The 17,415-nt window shown below is 42.5% G+C and overlaps 1 protein-coding gene across 1 annotated transcript in view; it reads right to left on the bottom strand.

Moving 5' to 3' along the window:
• Positions 1 to 2,205: 2,205 nt before the first annotated feature.
• LOC104993777 (cytochrome c oxidase assembly factor 7) overlaps positions 2,206 to 17,415 on the bottom strand; it is a 20,415-nt gene continuing 5,205 nt past the window's right edge. Inside the window, exon 3 of the mRNA XM_010847169.1 lies at positions 2,206 to 3,438. Coding sequence (XP_010845471.1) covers positions 2,990 to 3,438 — 449 coding nt within the window. The 3' untranslated portion in view covers positions 2,206 to 2,989. The remainder of the gene's footprint in view (positions 3,439 to 17,415) is intronic.

Genomic DNA, 17,415 nt, shown 5'->3' with positions numbered 1-17,415 from the left:
CAGCTACCGCACAATTGCACTCATCTCACATGCTAGTAATGCTCAAAATTCTCCAAGCCAGGCTTCAGCAATATGTGAACTGTGAACTTCCAGATGTTCAAGCTGGTTTTAGAAAAGGCAGAGGAACCAGAGATCAAATTGCCAACATCTGCTGGATCATGGAAAAAGCAAGAGAGTTCCAGAAAAACATCTATTTCTGCTTTATTGACTATGCCAAAGCCTATGACTGTGTGGATCACAATAAACTGGAAAATTCTGAAAGAGATGGGAATACCAGATCACCTGACCTGCCTCTTGAGAAACCTATATGCAGGTCAGGAAGCAACAGTTAGAACTGGACATGGAACAGACTGGTTCCAAATAGGAAAAGGAGTACATCAAGGCTGTATATCGTCACCCTGCTTATTTAACTTATATGCAGAGTACATCATGAGAAACGCTGGGCTGGAAGCACAAGCTGGAATCAAGACTGCCGGGAGAAATATCAATAACCTCAGAAATGCAGATGACACCACCCTTATGGCAGAAAGTGAAGAGGAGCTAAAGAGTCTCTTGATGAAAGTGAAAGAGGAGAGTGATAAGGTTGGCTTAAAGCTCAACATTCAGAAAATGAAGATCATGGCATCTGGTCCCATCACTTCATGGGAAATAGATGGGGAAACAGTGGAAACAGTGTCAGACTTTATTTTTGGGGGCTCCAAAATGACTGCAGCTGGTGATTGCAGCCATGAAATTAAAAGACGCTTACTCCTTGGAAAGAAAGTTATGACCAGCCTAGATAGCATATTCAAAAGCAGAGACATTACTTTGTCAACAAAGTTCTGTCTAGTCAAGGCTATGGTTTTTCCAGTGGTCATGTTCGGATGTGAAAGTTGGACTGTGAAGAAAAGCTGAGCGCCGAAGAATTGATGCTTTTGAATTGCGGTGTTGGAGAAGACTCTTGAGAGTCCCTTGGACTGCGAAGAGATCCAAGCAGCCCATTCTAAAAGAGATCAGTCCTGGGTGTTCTTTGGAAGGACTGATGGTAAAGCTGAAACTCCAATACTTTGGCCACCTGATGCAAAGAGTTGACTCATTGGAAAAGACTCTGATGCTGGGAGGGATTGCGGGCAGGAGGAGAAGGGGACGACAGAGTTTGAGATGGCTGGATGGCATCACCGATTCGATGGACTTGAGTTTGAGTGAACTCTGGGAGTTGGTGATGGACAGGGAGGCCTGGCGTGCTGCAGTTCATGGGGTTGGAAAGAGTCGAACACGACTGAGTGACTGAACTGACTGAACTGAATGACCGTTGATGTTGAGAACTCTTTATATGCTTGTTGGTCTACACCATTTATCTTAACCACAACAAAAATTACTTTATATTTTAAAACTAAAGTCACTCTTTAAAGCTTCTCTGCTCTTGGGAAGTCTCTCTCTTATATCAACTTGAGAAGCAAGCAGGCTGTGCTTACAAGTACCTTCATATAGCCTGCCTTCCTTCTAAAACAGCTGCAAAACAGAAAGCCCTAAAACCTTGCTGCTGCTGCTAAGTCGCGTCAGTCATGTCTGACTCTGTGCGACCCCATAGACGGCAGCCCACCAGGCTCCTCTGTCCCTGGGATTCTCCAGGCAAGAATACTGGAGTGGGTTGCCATTTCCTTCTCCAATGCATGAAAGTGAAAAGTGAAAGTGAAGTCACTCAGTCGTGTTCGACCCTTACAGCCCCATGGACTGTAGCCTACCAGGCTCCTCAGTCCATGGGATTCTCCAGGCAAGAGTACTGGAGTGGGTTGCCATTGCCTTCTCCGCCTAAAACCTTAAGTGATGACAAAAATAAGGATCATGTCATCTGCGGAAAAATGACAAGCTTGCCCCCTAGTGTCAAGTAAGGAAGATAACAGAAAAAGCAAATATTCTTAAAAGGCACAACCACCACAAAGAAAATCATTTCTACCCTACCAAGAATCTGGAGAGAACAGGACAAACTACTAATCAATCAGGGCTTACCACGTGGAGCTAGTGGTAAAGAGCCCAACTGCCAGTGCAGGAGACATAAGAGACTCAGGTTCAACCCCTGGGTCAGGAGGATGCCCCAGTAGGGCATGGCAACCCACTCCAGTATTCTTGCTCAGAGAATCGCTATGGACAGAGAAGCCTAGGGGGCTACAGCCCCTAGGGTAATAAAGAGTCGGACACGACTGAAGCGACTTAGCAGGCACACACTAACCAATCAAGATAGTTTATTCACAAGAACAGTGAAAAAGGTTCAGTTCTGAGAGACAAAACGTATCATAAATCCCTTGCTTACAGATTTCTAGGGTAAGTAAGTTACTTTATTAACAGTACCAAATGAGTGGCCTGAGGATGTTATTTTTAACATGTGAATGTCTCCACTAACGGAAGTTTTCTGTTATACCCTCTTGAGCAACTCAGAAGCATAATGACCTTTATCTTTACATCACACATAACTCCCAATCTCCGAATTTATTGAAAAATCTGACTCTAAAAACAAAAAAGCAGCCCACACCAATGACTGCATAAGTCAGCAGGTGGCAGTCCTGACTATTTAACTGTTCTTAGCTCCTTAAACCCGCTATTATGTAAATCAAGATACTTTGATTTTTTAAGCTCTCCCAAATAAAATAATGGTGATGATGGTGATTCCTTCAGGCCTGTGGCTACTAATTTTTCCAGTTTCCTGCTCTCTCTTTCCCACCCCCACAATCTTTATGGCTCACTAGTCTGCTGTTTTTCACAGAAAAGGAAAAGAGTTTGAGAACCAAGATCTTATAAATGTGGATCACACCAGATAAACAAATATTGACCAAAATAAACATTTCAGACTACATCTGAGCATGTGACACTGGGGAGCAATGGGTCTATGTAATCAGAGTTACTAATATTAAACACCAAGTCTTTCTTCTCCAGCAAGTCGACCTTCAAGGGCTCCATCAGAAATAGGAGGTGCCAGCATCAAGCTGTCTGTAGCATGGGAGGGTGGGCCACCCTAGCCAAACGTTAAAGGCTGGACACTTTTCTGCTGTTCTTTGTGCAGCTGCCGGGCCCGATTTTTTAGTTCCTCAGCCTTCGCTTCGTCTTTATTGACACCATCCCCAAGCTTGTACATGCGGCTGGCATTAGCACAGGCCCAGACATGGCCCAAGTCACAGGCTTTCATTGCGTATTTGCATGCCAGGCCCATGTCCTTGGGAAAGCTGGGGGCACCCTGCAGGAACATGGCACTGAGGTTGAAACAGCTAGCAGCATAGTTGCCATCACAGGCCCTTGTGTAGTAGTCTCTGGCCCTCTCCAGATTGGGCTGGCCATCCTCATTGACCTGTCCATCATGTGCCAGGAGACCAACATTGTGGCATGCTTCGGTGGACTTCTTTCCCGGCTTCTCACATGCCATCAGAAAGCAGTTGGAAGCAGCTTTCAGATCCTGGGATAGTCCACCTGGGAAGAAAGAAAAAAAGTCAATCCAAGCCAGGACAGAACCTGAATGTCTCAGGTCAAAGTCAGGAAGCAATTCCCAAATAAAGTTCATAAACTTTGAGCTAAAGCAGCATGAAAAGAAGATGGCCTGTCATAGTACACAGAACTTACAGCTTTTTCAGCCACGGAATCTTCTGCTCAAATGGTATCTTATAAGGAAGCCCAAACAGGTAAAAAGGGTGAAATGACTAGCTTCTCAGCCTTAGCTTCGTCCTTATTGGTAAATGATATTTACCTCTGGGATAACAGCAAGATCACGGCATCTTATAAGCACTTCGCCAAATGTGTGTTAATTTAAATATATACTGAATATATATTAATTGCCAATTACTATGCTAGGTTCTAAGGAATAAAAAGATAATGACCCTGCCCTTGTGGATTTTGTGGTCTAATAAAACAGACATTAAACACCACACAAGTAAATGTATGATTCTAAGTGTGACAAGCGTATGGAGAAAGAGTACAGGATGCTATGAGAATGATCAAGGCTCTGAACTAAGAGGTGACGTAAAGGAAGATTTCTCCAAAGAAGTGACATTTGAGCTGTGAAATAATGGAACAAAGAATGAAAAGAAAAATATGGAGTGGGGGAAAAAAAAAGGCAAAGAAAACTGTTCCCAGCAGCAGGAACAGAATACAGAGAGAAAAGGAGCCCATGTGCTAGAACTCAGAAATCACTAAGGAAGGGCGGTGAGGCAGGCAGGGGCTAGCTCACGCAGGGTCTGATGGGTCTTCTTAAGGACCCTGTACTTTAACCTCGGAGCAATGGAAAACTGCTAATGGATCATTTTAAGCAGAGGTGGTGACAGGGCCTGCTTTTTTCTTTAGTTTTTGTTTGTTTGTTTGTTTTAACAGAACATTTCAAATCCCCTATTCTCAAAATCCCTCATTCCTAAAAAAAAGAGAAACATATCTCAACATTAGTTTTTAAAGAAGTCATCCCAAATACACCACCTAGGAAAAAAACATCATTAAGAGAACACCATTCCAGTCATCTTTGTAGTATGTGTTTGAATTAAATGTTGGCTGGCTGAATGGATAGCTAGATAGAAGTACAGTTGACTCTTGAAAGCTGTGAGGGACACCCACTCTCCATGCAGCCAAAAATCTGAAAATCCGAGACTAGCTTAAGAGTCAACCTTCCCTAAATGTGCTCCTGTGCACCCAGACTGAACCAACAGGGGATGGAAATCATGGAGCATTACTATTGTATTTATTGTTGAAAAAATCCCCATGGAAGTGAACCTGCATCATTCAAACCTGTGTTGTTTGAAGGTCAACTGCACTTTGGAAAACCAGATTACACGTGCTACTTGTAAATAAAAAATTTAACTTTGATTTTACTTGCATTTATTAAGACAAACTGCTAACTTCAAATGAGTATTTCTTCAACAGAGATATTTCCTAAATGAGGCCCTGGAGTTATAAATTATTAAAAACATTTAAACGTTAAAGTTACCGGGTTTTTGGCGGGGGGCAAGGGGCTGGGGCCGGGGGGTGTTTCATGGTGGTGCAGCAGAAGCACAGAGTCCTAACCACTGGACTGCCAGGGGATTCCGCTTTTATTTTGTTTTAACCAAATTTCAGACAGTATTGACTCACAACTATAAAAGGGGAATTCTCCTACTTCTCCCCACCTCTCTTCTCCTGCCTTCTACTTTTTGTTAGATACATTATTTCAACTCAGATACAGGAAACAGAGGTTAATGAAGCCTGAGCTCTGCAGGCAGAAAACTGAGGCTCCAGTCCTGGCTCCATCATTTGGAAAATTTATACTATCATTTCTTCAAAAATTTTTTTTCTGTCCCAATCTATTTTCTTTCTGGGCTCCAACACACGCTGTGTTAGATTAAGGGATACTGAACCCTACGGGTTGAGACTCTGACGGTTGGGGAAGTTTTCTGCTTTTTTTGTCTCAGTGCTTCAGTTTAAGAGAAAATCTACAATCCTCTAAGTTCACTGATCTTTCAGATTCACTGTTTATTTGCTTTTGAAGTGTTCTATTTGTTGTTAAGCCTATCCAGTGAATTTTTCATTTCAAATATTATATTTTTCAATCACAGGAGTTCATTTGATTCTTAATAGTTTCAGTTTCTCTGATGCAATTGCCCATCTGTTCATTCATTGTGTCCATTTTTTGTTTAAATTCTTTAACATACTTATTTCCCTGTTTTAAAAGTATTTTGACAGTTAATTCCAACATTCCTGTCACATCTGGGTCTGTTTCTATTGACTGATTTTTTTTTTTTTTTAATGTTTAGTAATTCCTTATTCTGCACATTGTAGATGATACTTTATTCAGTCTGGGTTTTGTTGTATTCCCTTACAAACTACTATACTCTGGTTTCTCTTCGTATCACATAAATCTCTCACCTTTTACCAAAGACTGCTGAGTTTTGTTCTGGCAGGTAACTATTCATTCACTGGTGAATCAGCCTGATCCTTCTGAAGCTTGACCTTCTGAGGCCTGATCCTCCAGCAGCCTCAGTGGCCAGAAACTCTGACCTATGCCTCATCCATTCAGCAAGAGAACCACAATCTACTTGGCTTCTACCTTTCTTCCTAGTCTGAAAAGTACCTCCAGGCAGAAAGCCAAAGCGTGGGGCTCATCCTGTGTGTTCCCCTTTTCTCAGGGATCACACTACTGCACTGAGTTATCTTCCAATGTCTAAAAGCAGTTGCTTCATATATTTTGTGGAATCCATGGTTTATATCCTTAAAAGTTCATTTCAGTTGCTTAATGGAAAGATGATTAGAGACCTGAATTAATGATGCAGGAAAGAAAGGTGGCTTGAATAACTATAGTAGCAGGAAAAGAAGAGAGGATAGATTTGAAACATATTTTAAAGACAAACTGGTCATGAGCTACTCAGTAGGGAGAGACACCACTTGCTAAACTGAAAGACAACAGGGGCATAATAATTTGAGAGAAAACAATTAAGAATTTCATGGAAGAATAAGATGGTGGAAGAGTAGTGGACGTGGAGTACATCTCTCTCCACAGATACATCAGGAATACACTTTCAGACACAGAAATGCATACAGAACACCAGCTGAGAGTGGACCGGAGTACCTGACCAGAGGAAAATAATATATAGAACCACACAAAACTTGGTGGGAGAAGGAACTAGGGGGAAGAACAGGAGTGTCAGGAGGACTGGACCTGCCCTTGGCAGGTGGGGAAACTGAAGCAGGGGTCCAAGCCCCACGTCGGGTCACTTGTCTGAGCCAGAGGAGAAACATTTAAGGCTGAAAGTGAAACAGCTGATCTGTGGCAGCCTAAATGGAATGAGAATCAGATAGTCCTGCCGCAGCCATACATACTCCAGACAGGGATGCAGGTGCCCTGGAAGGGGCAGTGGCGGGGAGCTGGAGTTTAGGGATTGTGGAGCAACCCGAGGGCAAGGGCTGCTGTTGACTGCGGAGAGATGGATTGAGAGGATGTGAGGGAGGAGATTGTGGTGGGAAATGCCTGTAGAAGAAAGCTGGACAGCCATGGATGCATGGAATACTGCTGAGTCGTGCCTACGGGGTGGAGCCATCACCATAGCCTCTCTCCACACGCCAGCATCGGCAGCTGAACAATACAGAGGCTGGCCCATCAAATGCCTGAATCACTACAGGGCAGGGCCCCACCCAGGGTGCCCCTTTAAGTGACTGATGCACCTGAACTACAGAGTAGGACGCCATCAAGGGTGCCCCTTTAAGTGCCTGATGCGTGGAATAACAGAGAAGGACCCCAGGCAAGGGAGCCCTCTAAGCACCTGAATGGGCAGAGCTACGGAGAAAGACTGGCCAAAGAGGGCTTCTGATTGCCAGCTACAAGAGGCTCACAAAAAAATTCTGATAAGGTGATAACTCCTGCAGCTGAGGCAGTCCATGTCCCTGCACACTTGGCGCCACCAGGGTACCCGCAAGCCAAGCACCACCTTCATGCTCAACTCTCATTGGGGCAGAGCTGCTACAGGCAAAAAAAGTCTTGCATCTATGCACGCAGGGTTGCTTCAGTTATGTCTGACTCTTTCAGACCCTATCAACTGTGGCCTGCCAGGCTTCTCTGTCAGGGAGGGGGGTTCTCCAGGCAAGAATTCTGGAGCGTATTGGCCAATACTGGTAGCCATATCCTTCTAGAGCACTGTATTTCCTGCTGCCCTAGCTGCCAACTCCCCTGAGTACCTGGTGCTGCCAGAACCCGAGACCCAAAAAGCTGCACCAACCTCCACACCTTGCCCTCAGAGGGACAAACCCAAATCCTCCAGGGCAGCCTCAGAAGCAAATCCCAGTGGACGACCCACATGCAGAGGTGGAAATAAAACCACAATTGAAACCCAGGAGCAGTATGGATAAGGAAGAACACCCAAAACCCTCCCATCAGCTGTACAAGCTGCAGATTAAATCCACACGATCAACTAGGCAGACTCTGTGTCTATGGAATATATAAAAGGTCACTGAGAGCTCCCACAAAAGAAAACGTACTAGTTCTGATAGCTGTGGACATTGGAGGCAAGAACACACAGGAGTAGGACCAGATTAGAATCTGAGCTGCCCCACAGCACGTCCAGAGATCAGCACAGTGTTGGAGGGCATCCTAGCGAGGTGAGGTGGACTGTGACTCCCAGCGAGGGAAAGGACTCTGACAACAGTGACTCAAGAAAAACTATTATTCTTACGCTTTGACTTGTTCTGTAGATTCTTTGGATTTAAAATTTTTTTTTTCTTTTTTCCTCCCTCTGTGGTCAGTTCAGTCAGTTAGTTCAGTCGCTCAGTTGTGTTCGACTCTTTGCGACCCCATGAACTGCAGCACGTCAGGCCTCCCTATCCATCACCAACTCCTGGAGTTTACTCAAACTCATATCCATCGAGTCGGTGATGCCATCCAGCCATCTCATCCTCTGTCGTCCCCTTCTCCTCCTGCCCCCAATCCCTCCCAGCATCAGAGTCTTTTCCAATGAGTCAACTCTTTGCAAGAGATGGCCAAAGTATTGGAGTTTCAGCTTTACCATCAGTCCTTCCAATGAACACTCAGGACTGATCTTCTTTAGAACAGACTAGTTGAATCTCCTTGCAGACCAAGGGACTCTCAAGAGTCTTCTCCAACACCACAGTTCAAAAGCATCAATTCTTCGGCACTCAGCTTTCTTTACAGTCCAACTCTCACATCCATATATGACCACTGGAAAAACCATAGCCTTGACTAGACAGAACTTTGTTGGCAAAGTAATGTCTCTGCTTTTGAATATGCTATCTAGGCTGGTCATAACTTTCCTTCCAAGGAGTAAGCGTCTCTTAATTTCATGGCTGCAATCACCAGCTGCAGTCATTTTGGAGCCCAAAAAAATAAAGTCTGACATAAAGATGCTTTCCACTGTTTCCCCATCTACTTCCCATGAAGTGATGGGACCAGATGCCATGATCTTAGTTTTCTGAATGTTGAGCTTTAAGCCAACTTTTTCACTCTCCTCTTTTACTTTCATCAAGAGACTCTTTAGCTCCTCCTCACTTTCTGCCATAAGGGTGGTGTCATCTGCATTTCTGAGGTTATTGGTATTTCTCCCGGCAGTCTTGATTCCAGCTTGTGCCTCTTCCAGCCCAGCATTTCTCATGATGTACTCTGTATATAAGTTACATAAGCAGGGTGACAATATACAGCCTTGACATACTCCTTTTCCTATATGGAACCAGTCTGTTGTTCCATGTCCAGTTCTAACTGTTGCTTCCTGACCTGCATATAGGTTTCAAGAGGCAGGTCAGGTGGTCTGGTATTCCCATCTCTTGAAGAATTTTCCACAGTTTATTGTGATCTACACAGTCAAAGGCTTTGCCATAGTCAATAAAGCAGAAATAGATGTTTTTCTGGAACTCTCTTGCTTTTTCCATGATCCAGCAGATGTTGGTAATTTGATCTCTGGTTCCTCTGCCTTTTCTAAAACCAGCTTGAACATCAGGGAGTTCACGGTTCACGTATTGCTGAAGTCTGGCTTGGAGAATTTTGAGCATTACTTTACTAGCATGTGAGATGAGTGCAATTGTGCGGTAGTTTGAGCATTCTTCGGAGAAGGCAATGGCACCCCACTCCAGTACCCTTGCCTGAAAAATCCCATGGATGGAGGAGCCTGGTAGGCTGCAGTCCATGGGGTCGCTAAGAGTCGGACATGACTGTGTGACTTCACTTTCACTTTTCACTTTCATGCATTGGAGAAGGAAATAGCAACCCACTCCAGTGTTCTTGCCTGGAGAATCCCAGGGACGGGGGAGCCTGGTGGGCTGCCATCTATGGGGTCGCACAGAGTTGGACACGACTGAAGTAACTTAGCAGTTGAGCATTCTTTGGCACTGCCTTTGGGATTGGAATGAAAACTGACCTTTTCCAGTCCTGTGGCCACTGCTGAGTTTTTCAAATGTGCTGGCATATGGAGTGCAGCACTTTCACAGCATCATCTTTCAGGATTTGAATAGCTCAACTGGAATTCCATCACCTCCACTAGCTTTGTTTGTAGTGATGCTTTCTAAGGCCCACTTGACTTCACATTCCAGGATGTCTGGCTCTAGATGAGTGATCACACCATCGTGATTATCTGGGTCGTGAAGATCATTTTTGTACAGTTTTGTGTGTTCTTGCCAGCTCTTCTTAATATCTTCTGCTTCTGTTAGGTCCATACGATTTCTGTCCTTTATCGAGCCCATCTTTGCATGAAATGTTCCCTTGGTATCTCTAATTCTCTTGAAGAGATCTCTAGTCTTTCCCATTCTATTGTTTTCCTCTATTTCTTTGCATTGATTGCTGAGGAAGGCTTTCTTATCTCTCCTTGCTTTTGGAACTCTGCATTTAGATGCTTATATCTTTCCTTTTCTCCTTTGGCACTATGAAATCTAATTAAGTTTTTGAGATTTTTCTCTGTCACATTTTTTATTGTTGTTATAAACCTCTGCCTCTACATTGAAAGTGAAAGTGAAGTTGTTCAGTCATGTCCGACTCTTTGCAACCCATGGACACCAGGCTTCTCTGTCCGTGGGATTTTCTAGGCAAGAGTACTGGAGTGAGTTGCCTTTTCCTTCTCCAGGGAACTTCCCGACCCAGGGATCAAACCCACGTCTCCTGCATTGTAGACAGACGGTTTACCATCTGAACCACCAGGGAAGTCAGTTCTGTGTCTTCCTTTTTTTCTTTTCTTTTTTTAATTTTAATTTTTTAAACCTATTATTATTTTTTCTAAGTTTATCCCTTTGTTTGCTTTTCCTACTGTTCTTTTCCTCTTGCAGTTAATCTTTAATGTATATAAATCTTCTTTATCTACCTCTTTTTGACTTTGCATATGTATTCTTTCTTTCCTCTCAACATATTTGTTAGTTTTGTTTTCACTGCTTTATTCCCCACTTGGCACCTTGCTTTAGTTTTGTTTTCCAGTTTGTGCTTTAGTTAAATTTGTTCTTAACTGGTAAATATAATTTATTATTTCCTTTGTTCGCTAAGTCAATCAACTGTACTTTATTTCTGTTGGACTGTTTTGACTTTGCTCAGCGGTATATATGTGTACGTGTATATTCCATTATTTTAATTATTATTTGCCTGATTTTGTAATTGCCATTTGTTTGGTTTCTGATTACTGGATATCTGTTTTAATCTCACTTAATGCCATAACCATTTGTAGAATCTTCGTTCCTCACCAGAGATCAAGCTCTGAGCCTTTGGAGTGGGAGCACTGATTCCAAGACCCTAGACTACCAGAGAACTAACCCTGCTGCTACTGCTGCTAAGTCACTTCAGTTGTGTCCAACTCTGTGTGACCCCATAGACGGCAGCCCACCAGGCTCCCCTGTCCCTGGGATTCTCCAGGCAAGAACACTGGAGTGGGTTGCCATTTCCTCCTCCAATGCATGAAACTGAAAAGTAAAAGTGAAGTCGCTCAGTCGTGTCCGACTACTAGCGACCCCATGGACTGCAGCCTACCAGGCTCCTCCATCCATGGGATTTTCCAGGCAAGAGTACTGGAGTGGGGTGCCATCGCCTTCTCCCTAGGAGGCATCAAACGGTGAGAACTCACACAAAGGAAACCACTTGAATACAAGACCCGGCATCACCCAACCACCAGTAGCACCCTGTGCAGGACGCTTCATCTAAACAACAAAAGAAAAATACAAACCTAATCATCAGCAGACAGGACTACCACCTCACACAGCCTTGCCTATCAGAGAGGAAAAAAAAAACTCAGCACAAATCTCACCCTATACGAAGCTTACGCAAATCTCTGGACCAACCTGAGGAGGGAAAAAACCAAAAAGAAGAAAGAATTCAACCCTGAAGCCTGGGAAAAGGAGACCTCAAACAGTAAGTTTAAAAAAAAAAAGGAAAAGGCAGAGAAATACTACATAGATGAAGGAACAAACTAGAAACACAGAAGTCCAAATAAATGAAAGGAAACAGGCAAACTATCTGAAAAAGAATTCAGAATAATGACAGTCAAGATGATCAAAAACCTTGAAAACAAAATGGAGAAAATGCAAGAATCAATTAACAAAGATCTAGAAGAATTAAAGAATAAACATACAGAGACAAACAACACTACTGAAATTAAAAATACTCTAGAAGGAATCAATAGCAGAATATCTGAAGCAGAAGAACAAATCAGTGAGCTGGAAGATAAAATGGTGGAAATAACTTCTGAAGATCAGAATGAAAAAAAGTAAAGGAATGAAAAGAACTGAGGATAGTCTCAGAGACCTCTGGGACAATATCAAATGCACCAATAATTGAATTATAGAGGTCCCAGAAGAAGAAGAGAAAAAGAAAGGGTATGAGAAAAGTTTTGAATAGATTGTAGTTGAAAATTTCCCCAACATGGAAAAGGAAATAGTCAATCAAGTCCAACAGGTGCAAAGAGTCCCATACAGGATAAACCCAAGGAGAAACGCTCCAAGACACATACTAATCAAAATAACAAAGACTAAACACAAAGAAAGAATATTAAAAGCAGCAAGGGAAAAGCAACAAGTAACATTCAAGGGAAACCCCATATGTTTAACAGCTGATCTTTCAACAGAAACTCTGCAGGCCAGAAGGCAATGGCAGGATATATTTAAAGTACTGAAAGGGAAAAATCTACAACCAAGATTACTGTACCCAGCAAGGATCTCATTCAAAATTGATGGAGAAATAAAAAGCTTTTCAGACAAGCAAAAGTTAAGAGAATTCAGTACCACCAAACCAGCTTTACAACAAATGTTAAAGGAACTTATATAGTCAAGAAATACAAGAGAAGAAAAAGATCTACAAACTCAACCCCAAACAATTAAGAAAATGGCAATAGGAACATATATATCAATAATTACTTTAAATGTAAATGGATTAAATGCTCCAACCAAAAGACACAGACTGGCTGAATGGATACAAAAACAAGACCCATATATACACTGTCTACAAGAAACCCACTTCAGACCTAAAGACACATACAGACTGAAAGTGAGAGGATGGAAAAATATATTCTGAGGACAGCTTTGTTATCTCTCCTTGCTCTTCTTTGGAACTCTGCATTTAAATGAGTATCTCTTTCCTTTTCTCCCTTGCCTTTGGCTTCTCTTCTCAGCTATTTGTAAGGCCTCCTTAGACAATCATTTTGCTTTATGCAGAGTACATCATGCAAAATGCATGGGTGAAGCACAAGCATATGAAGATGAAGCATATGCAGGCAGGCAGATGAATCATATGTAGACGAAGTACAATCATGTGCAGAGTACATCATGTGAAATGCCAAACTGGATGAAGCACAAGCTGAAATCAAGATTGCTAGAAATATCAATAACCTCAGATATGCAGATGACACAACCCTATGACAGAAAGCAAAGAGGAACTAAAGAGCCTCTTTATGAAGGTAAAAGAGGAGTGTGAAAAAGCTGGCTTAAAACTCAACATACAAAAAACGAAGATCATGGCATCCAGTCCCATCACTTCACAGCAAACAGATGGGGAAGCAATGGAAACAGAGACAGACTTTATCTTCTTGGGCTCCAAAATCACTGCATATGGTGACTTCAGCCATGAAATTAAAAGATGCTTGCTCCTTAGAAGAGAAGCTATGACCAACCTAGACAACATATTAAAAAGCAGAGATATTACTTTACCAACAAAGGTCCATCTAGTCAAAGCTATGGTTTTTCCAGTAGTCATGTCTGGAAGTGGGAGTTGGACCATAAAGAAGGCTGAACGCTGAAGAACTGATGTTTTTGACTGTGGTGTTGGAGAAGACTCTTGAGAGTCCTTCGGACTGCAAGGAGATCAAACCTGTCAATCCTAAAGGATATCAATTCTGAATATTCATTGGAGGCTGACTGATGCTGATGCTGAAGCTCCAACACTTTGGCCACTTTTTGCGAAAAGCTGACTCACTGGAAAAGACCCTGATGCTGGGAAAGGTTGAAGGCAGGAGGAGAAAAGAGGACAAGATGGTTGGATGGCATCACTGACTCAATGGACATGAGTTCGAGCAAGCTCTGGGAGATAGTGAAATACAGGGAAGCCTGGCATACTGCAGTCCATGGGGTCACAAAGAGTCAGAGATGACTGAGTGACTGAAGAACAACAAAAGTCCTTATGAAAAATACAATAAAATATGATATAAAGATAAGACATATATTCAGAAACTAACATCTAGGAACATTTTTATTTTTCCATGCTATATTGTACAGGTGAGTTCACACATAATTTTCTGTTCAGCTTTCTTCATTGAATATTATATTATAAACTCTTCCTGACATCAACAAAAACTATTTAGAAACATTATTTTTTAATGGGTTAAATAACATTCTAGTTGATGGAAGTAACATTATTTAACTAAACTGCTACTATTGGCACACAGATTTTAAAAAAATAATAATGCAGCTATATATTACTTACAAACCATAAATTAATGAAAATGGGCTAAAGAAATGCCCCTCTGCTTAAGCAAGGGAACTTTACATTCCGGTTAATGCTAAACTTTCTTCAAATTTGAGACTACCACAGACCGTATGTTCCATGTGAAGGCAGAAAGAGTCCACAGAGTTCCAGAGATTTAAAAAAGACATCCTCTTCAGCAAACTTTTACTGATTGTCCTTCTAACCAGGCTTCACTGGGCACTAGGAACAAGCGATGAATGAATTATATCATCCTCAAAAAGCTTATGAACTAGTCAGCAAAAAAAAGAGCTGCCTGTCTTAGGTTATATTCCCAACTTGTGGTGGTTTTCAAACAAGCCCATAAATTCTTGATAGTCCTTCTTTCAAGAGGTAGAATTTTAGTTCCCTCTAATTAGTGCAGGCTAAACTTACTGACTCACTTCAAATAAGCAGAATGGGATAGTAATGAAAAGCATGTGACTTCCAAGAGTAGGTTATAAAAGACCCTGTGGATTCCATCTTGATCCTTCTTTTGGATCACTCACTCTGGAGGAAGCCAAATGCCATGTCACAAGGACATACAAGTAGCCCATGAAGAGATCCATGTCACAAGGAACCAAGGTCTCTTGACAACAGCTGGCAAAGAATGGAAGCCTTCACAGCCAAGTGAGTGAGCCTGCTTAGGATTGAAGAGTCTAGTTCCAGTCAAGCCTTCAAAAGACTACATACAGCCTGGCTCCCTGGCTAGTGTCTTGACTGCAGCCTAATTGAGAGACCCTGAGGCACACAGCTCACCACTCCCAAATTCCTGATCCAAAGAAACTATGTGAAATGATAGGTTTGTTGGGATAATTTATTATTTAGCAATAGGTAATTCCTAGGAGGCACAGAATAAAGAATCTGCCTACCGATACAGGAGACACAAGAGATGTGAGTTCAATCCCTGGGTCAGAAAGATCCCTTAGATTAGGAAACAGCAACCCACTCCAATATTCTTGTCTCGAAAAATCGCATGGACAGGGGAGCCTGGTAGACTACAGTCCATGGGGCTATAAAGAGTCGGATATGATGAGCAGCACGCAACACAAGGCAACTTAAACACTACTCAATATCAACTGCAATTAAGGCATGAGGAGAAAAGACAGATGGAAAGGAACTGATTACTAGTCCCTTCTTCTGTGCCAGGCACATGCTGATACCTTTACCTACATTACCCTATTTAATCTTCACAAAGACCTATGAAGAAAGTATTGTTTTTTCTCCATTTTACAGGTGATATAACTGATACACAGAGTTAACATTCCCTAAGGTCTGCAACTCCACATCCAAGGAGCAGTGGCTGCGCTGGTGCAGGAGGGCCGAGAGGAGCTACTCCATGTTCAAGGTCAGGAGGGGCGGCGGTGAGGAGATACCCCTTGTCCAAGGTAAGGAGCAGCGGCTGCACTTTGCTGGAGCAGCCCTGAAGAGATACCCCACGTCTAAGGTAAGAGAAACCCAAGTAAGATGGTAGGTGTTGCGAGAGGCATCAGAGGGCAGACACACAAACCATAATCACAGAAAACTAGCCAATCTAATCACACGGACCACAGCCTTGTCTAACTCAATGAAACTAAGCCATGCCGTGTGGGGCCAACCAAGACAGGCGGGTCATGGTGGAGAGGTCTGACAGAATGTGGTCCACTGGAGAAGGGAATGGCAAACCAATTCAGTGTTCTTGCCTTGAGAACCCCATGAACAGTATGAAAAGGCAAAATGATAGGATACTGAAAGAGGAACTCCCCAGGTCAGTAGGTGCCCAATTTGCTACAGAAGATCAGTGGAGAAACAACTCCAGAAAGAATGAAGGGATGGAGCCAAAGCAAAAGCAATACCCAGTTGTGGATGTGACTGGTGATAGAAGCAAGGTCCGATGCTGTAAACAGCAATATTGCATAGGAACCTGGAATGTCAGGTCCATGAATCAAGGCAAATTGGAAGTGGTAAAACAGGAGATGGCAAGAGTGAACGTCGACATTCTAGGAATCAGTGAACTAAAATGGACTGGAATGGTGAATTTAACTCAAATGACCATTATATCTACTACTGCGGGCAGGAATCCCTTAGAAGAAATGGAGTAGCCATCATGGTCAACAAGAGAGTCCGAAATGCAGTACTTAGATGCAATCTGAAAAACGATAGAATGATCTCCGTTCATTTCCAAGGCAAACCATTCAATATCACAGTAATCCAAGTCTATGCCCCAACCAGTAACACTGAAGAAGCTGAAGTTGAACAGTTCTATGAAGACCTACAAGACCTTTTAGAACACCCTAAAAAGATGTCCTTTTCATTATAGGGGATTGGAATGCAAAAGTAGGAAGTCAAGAAACACCTGGAGTAACAGGCAAATTTGGCCTTGGAATATGGAATGAAGCAGGGCAAAGGTTAATAGAGTTTTGCCAAGAGAACGCAATGGTCTTAACAAACACCCTCTTCCAACAACACAAGAGAAGACTCTACACATGGACATCACCAGACGGTCAACACCAAAATCAGATTGATTATATTCTTTGCAGCCAAAGACGGAGAAGCTCTATACTTCAGCAAAAACAAGACTGGGAGCTGACTGTGGCTCAGATCATGAACTCCTTATTGCCAAATTCAGACTTAAATTGAAGAAAGTAGGGAAAACCACTAGACCATTCAGGTATGACCTAAATCAAATCTCTTATTATTATACAGTGGAAGTGAGAAATAGATTTAAGGGACTAGATCTGATGGATAGAGTGCCTGATGAACTATGGACAGAGGTTCGTGACATGTACAGGAGACAGGGATCAAGACCACCCCTATAGAAAAGAAATGCAAAAAAGCAAAATGGCTGTCTGAGGAGGCCTTACAAATAGCTCTGAAAGGAAGAGAAGCCAAAAGCAAAGGAGAAAAGGAAAGATACAAGCATCTGAATGCAGAGTTCCAAATAGCAAGGAGAGATAAGAAAGCCTTCCTCAGCGATCAATGCAAAGAAATAGAGGAAAACAATAGAATAGGAAAGACTAGAGATTTCTTCAAGAAAATTAGAGCTATCAAGG

The sequence above is a fragment of the Bison bison genome, unplaced genomic scaffold (assembly GCF_000754665.1).
Source record: "Bison bison bison isolate TAMUID 2011002044 unplaced genomic scaffold, Bison_UMD1.0 scf7180017864244, whole genome shotgun sequence".
Classification (NCBI taxonomy): Eukaryota; Metazoa; Chordata; class Mammalia; order Artiodactyla; family Bovidae; genus Bison; species Bison bison.
Note: the sequence above shows the minus strand (reverse complement) of the source record. Positions and strands in the feature narration are given on the sequence as shown.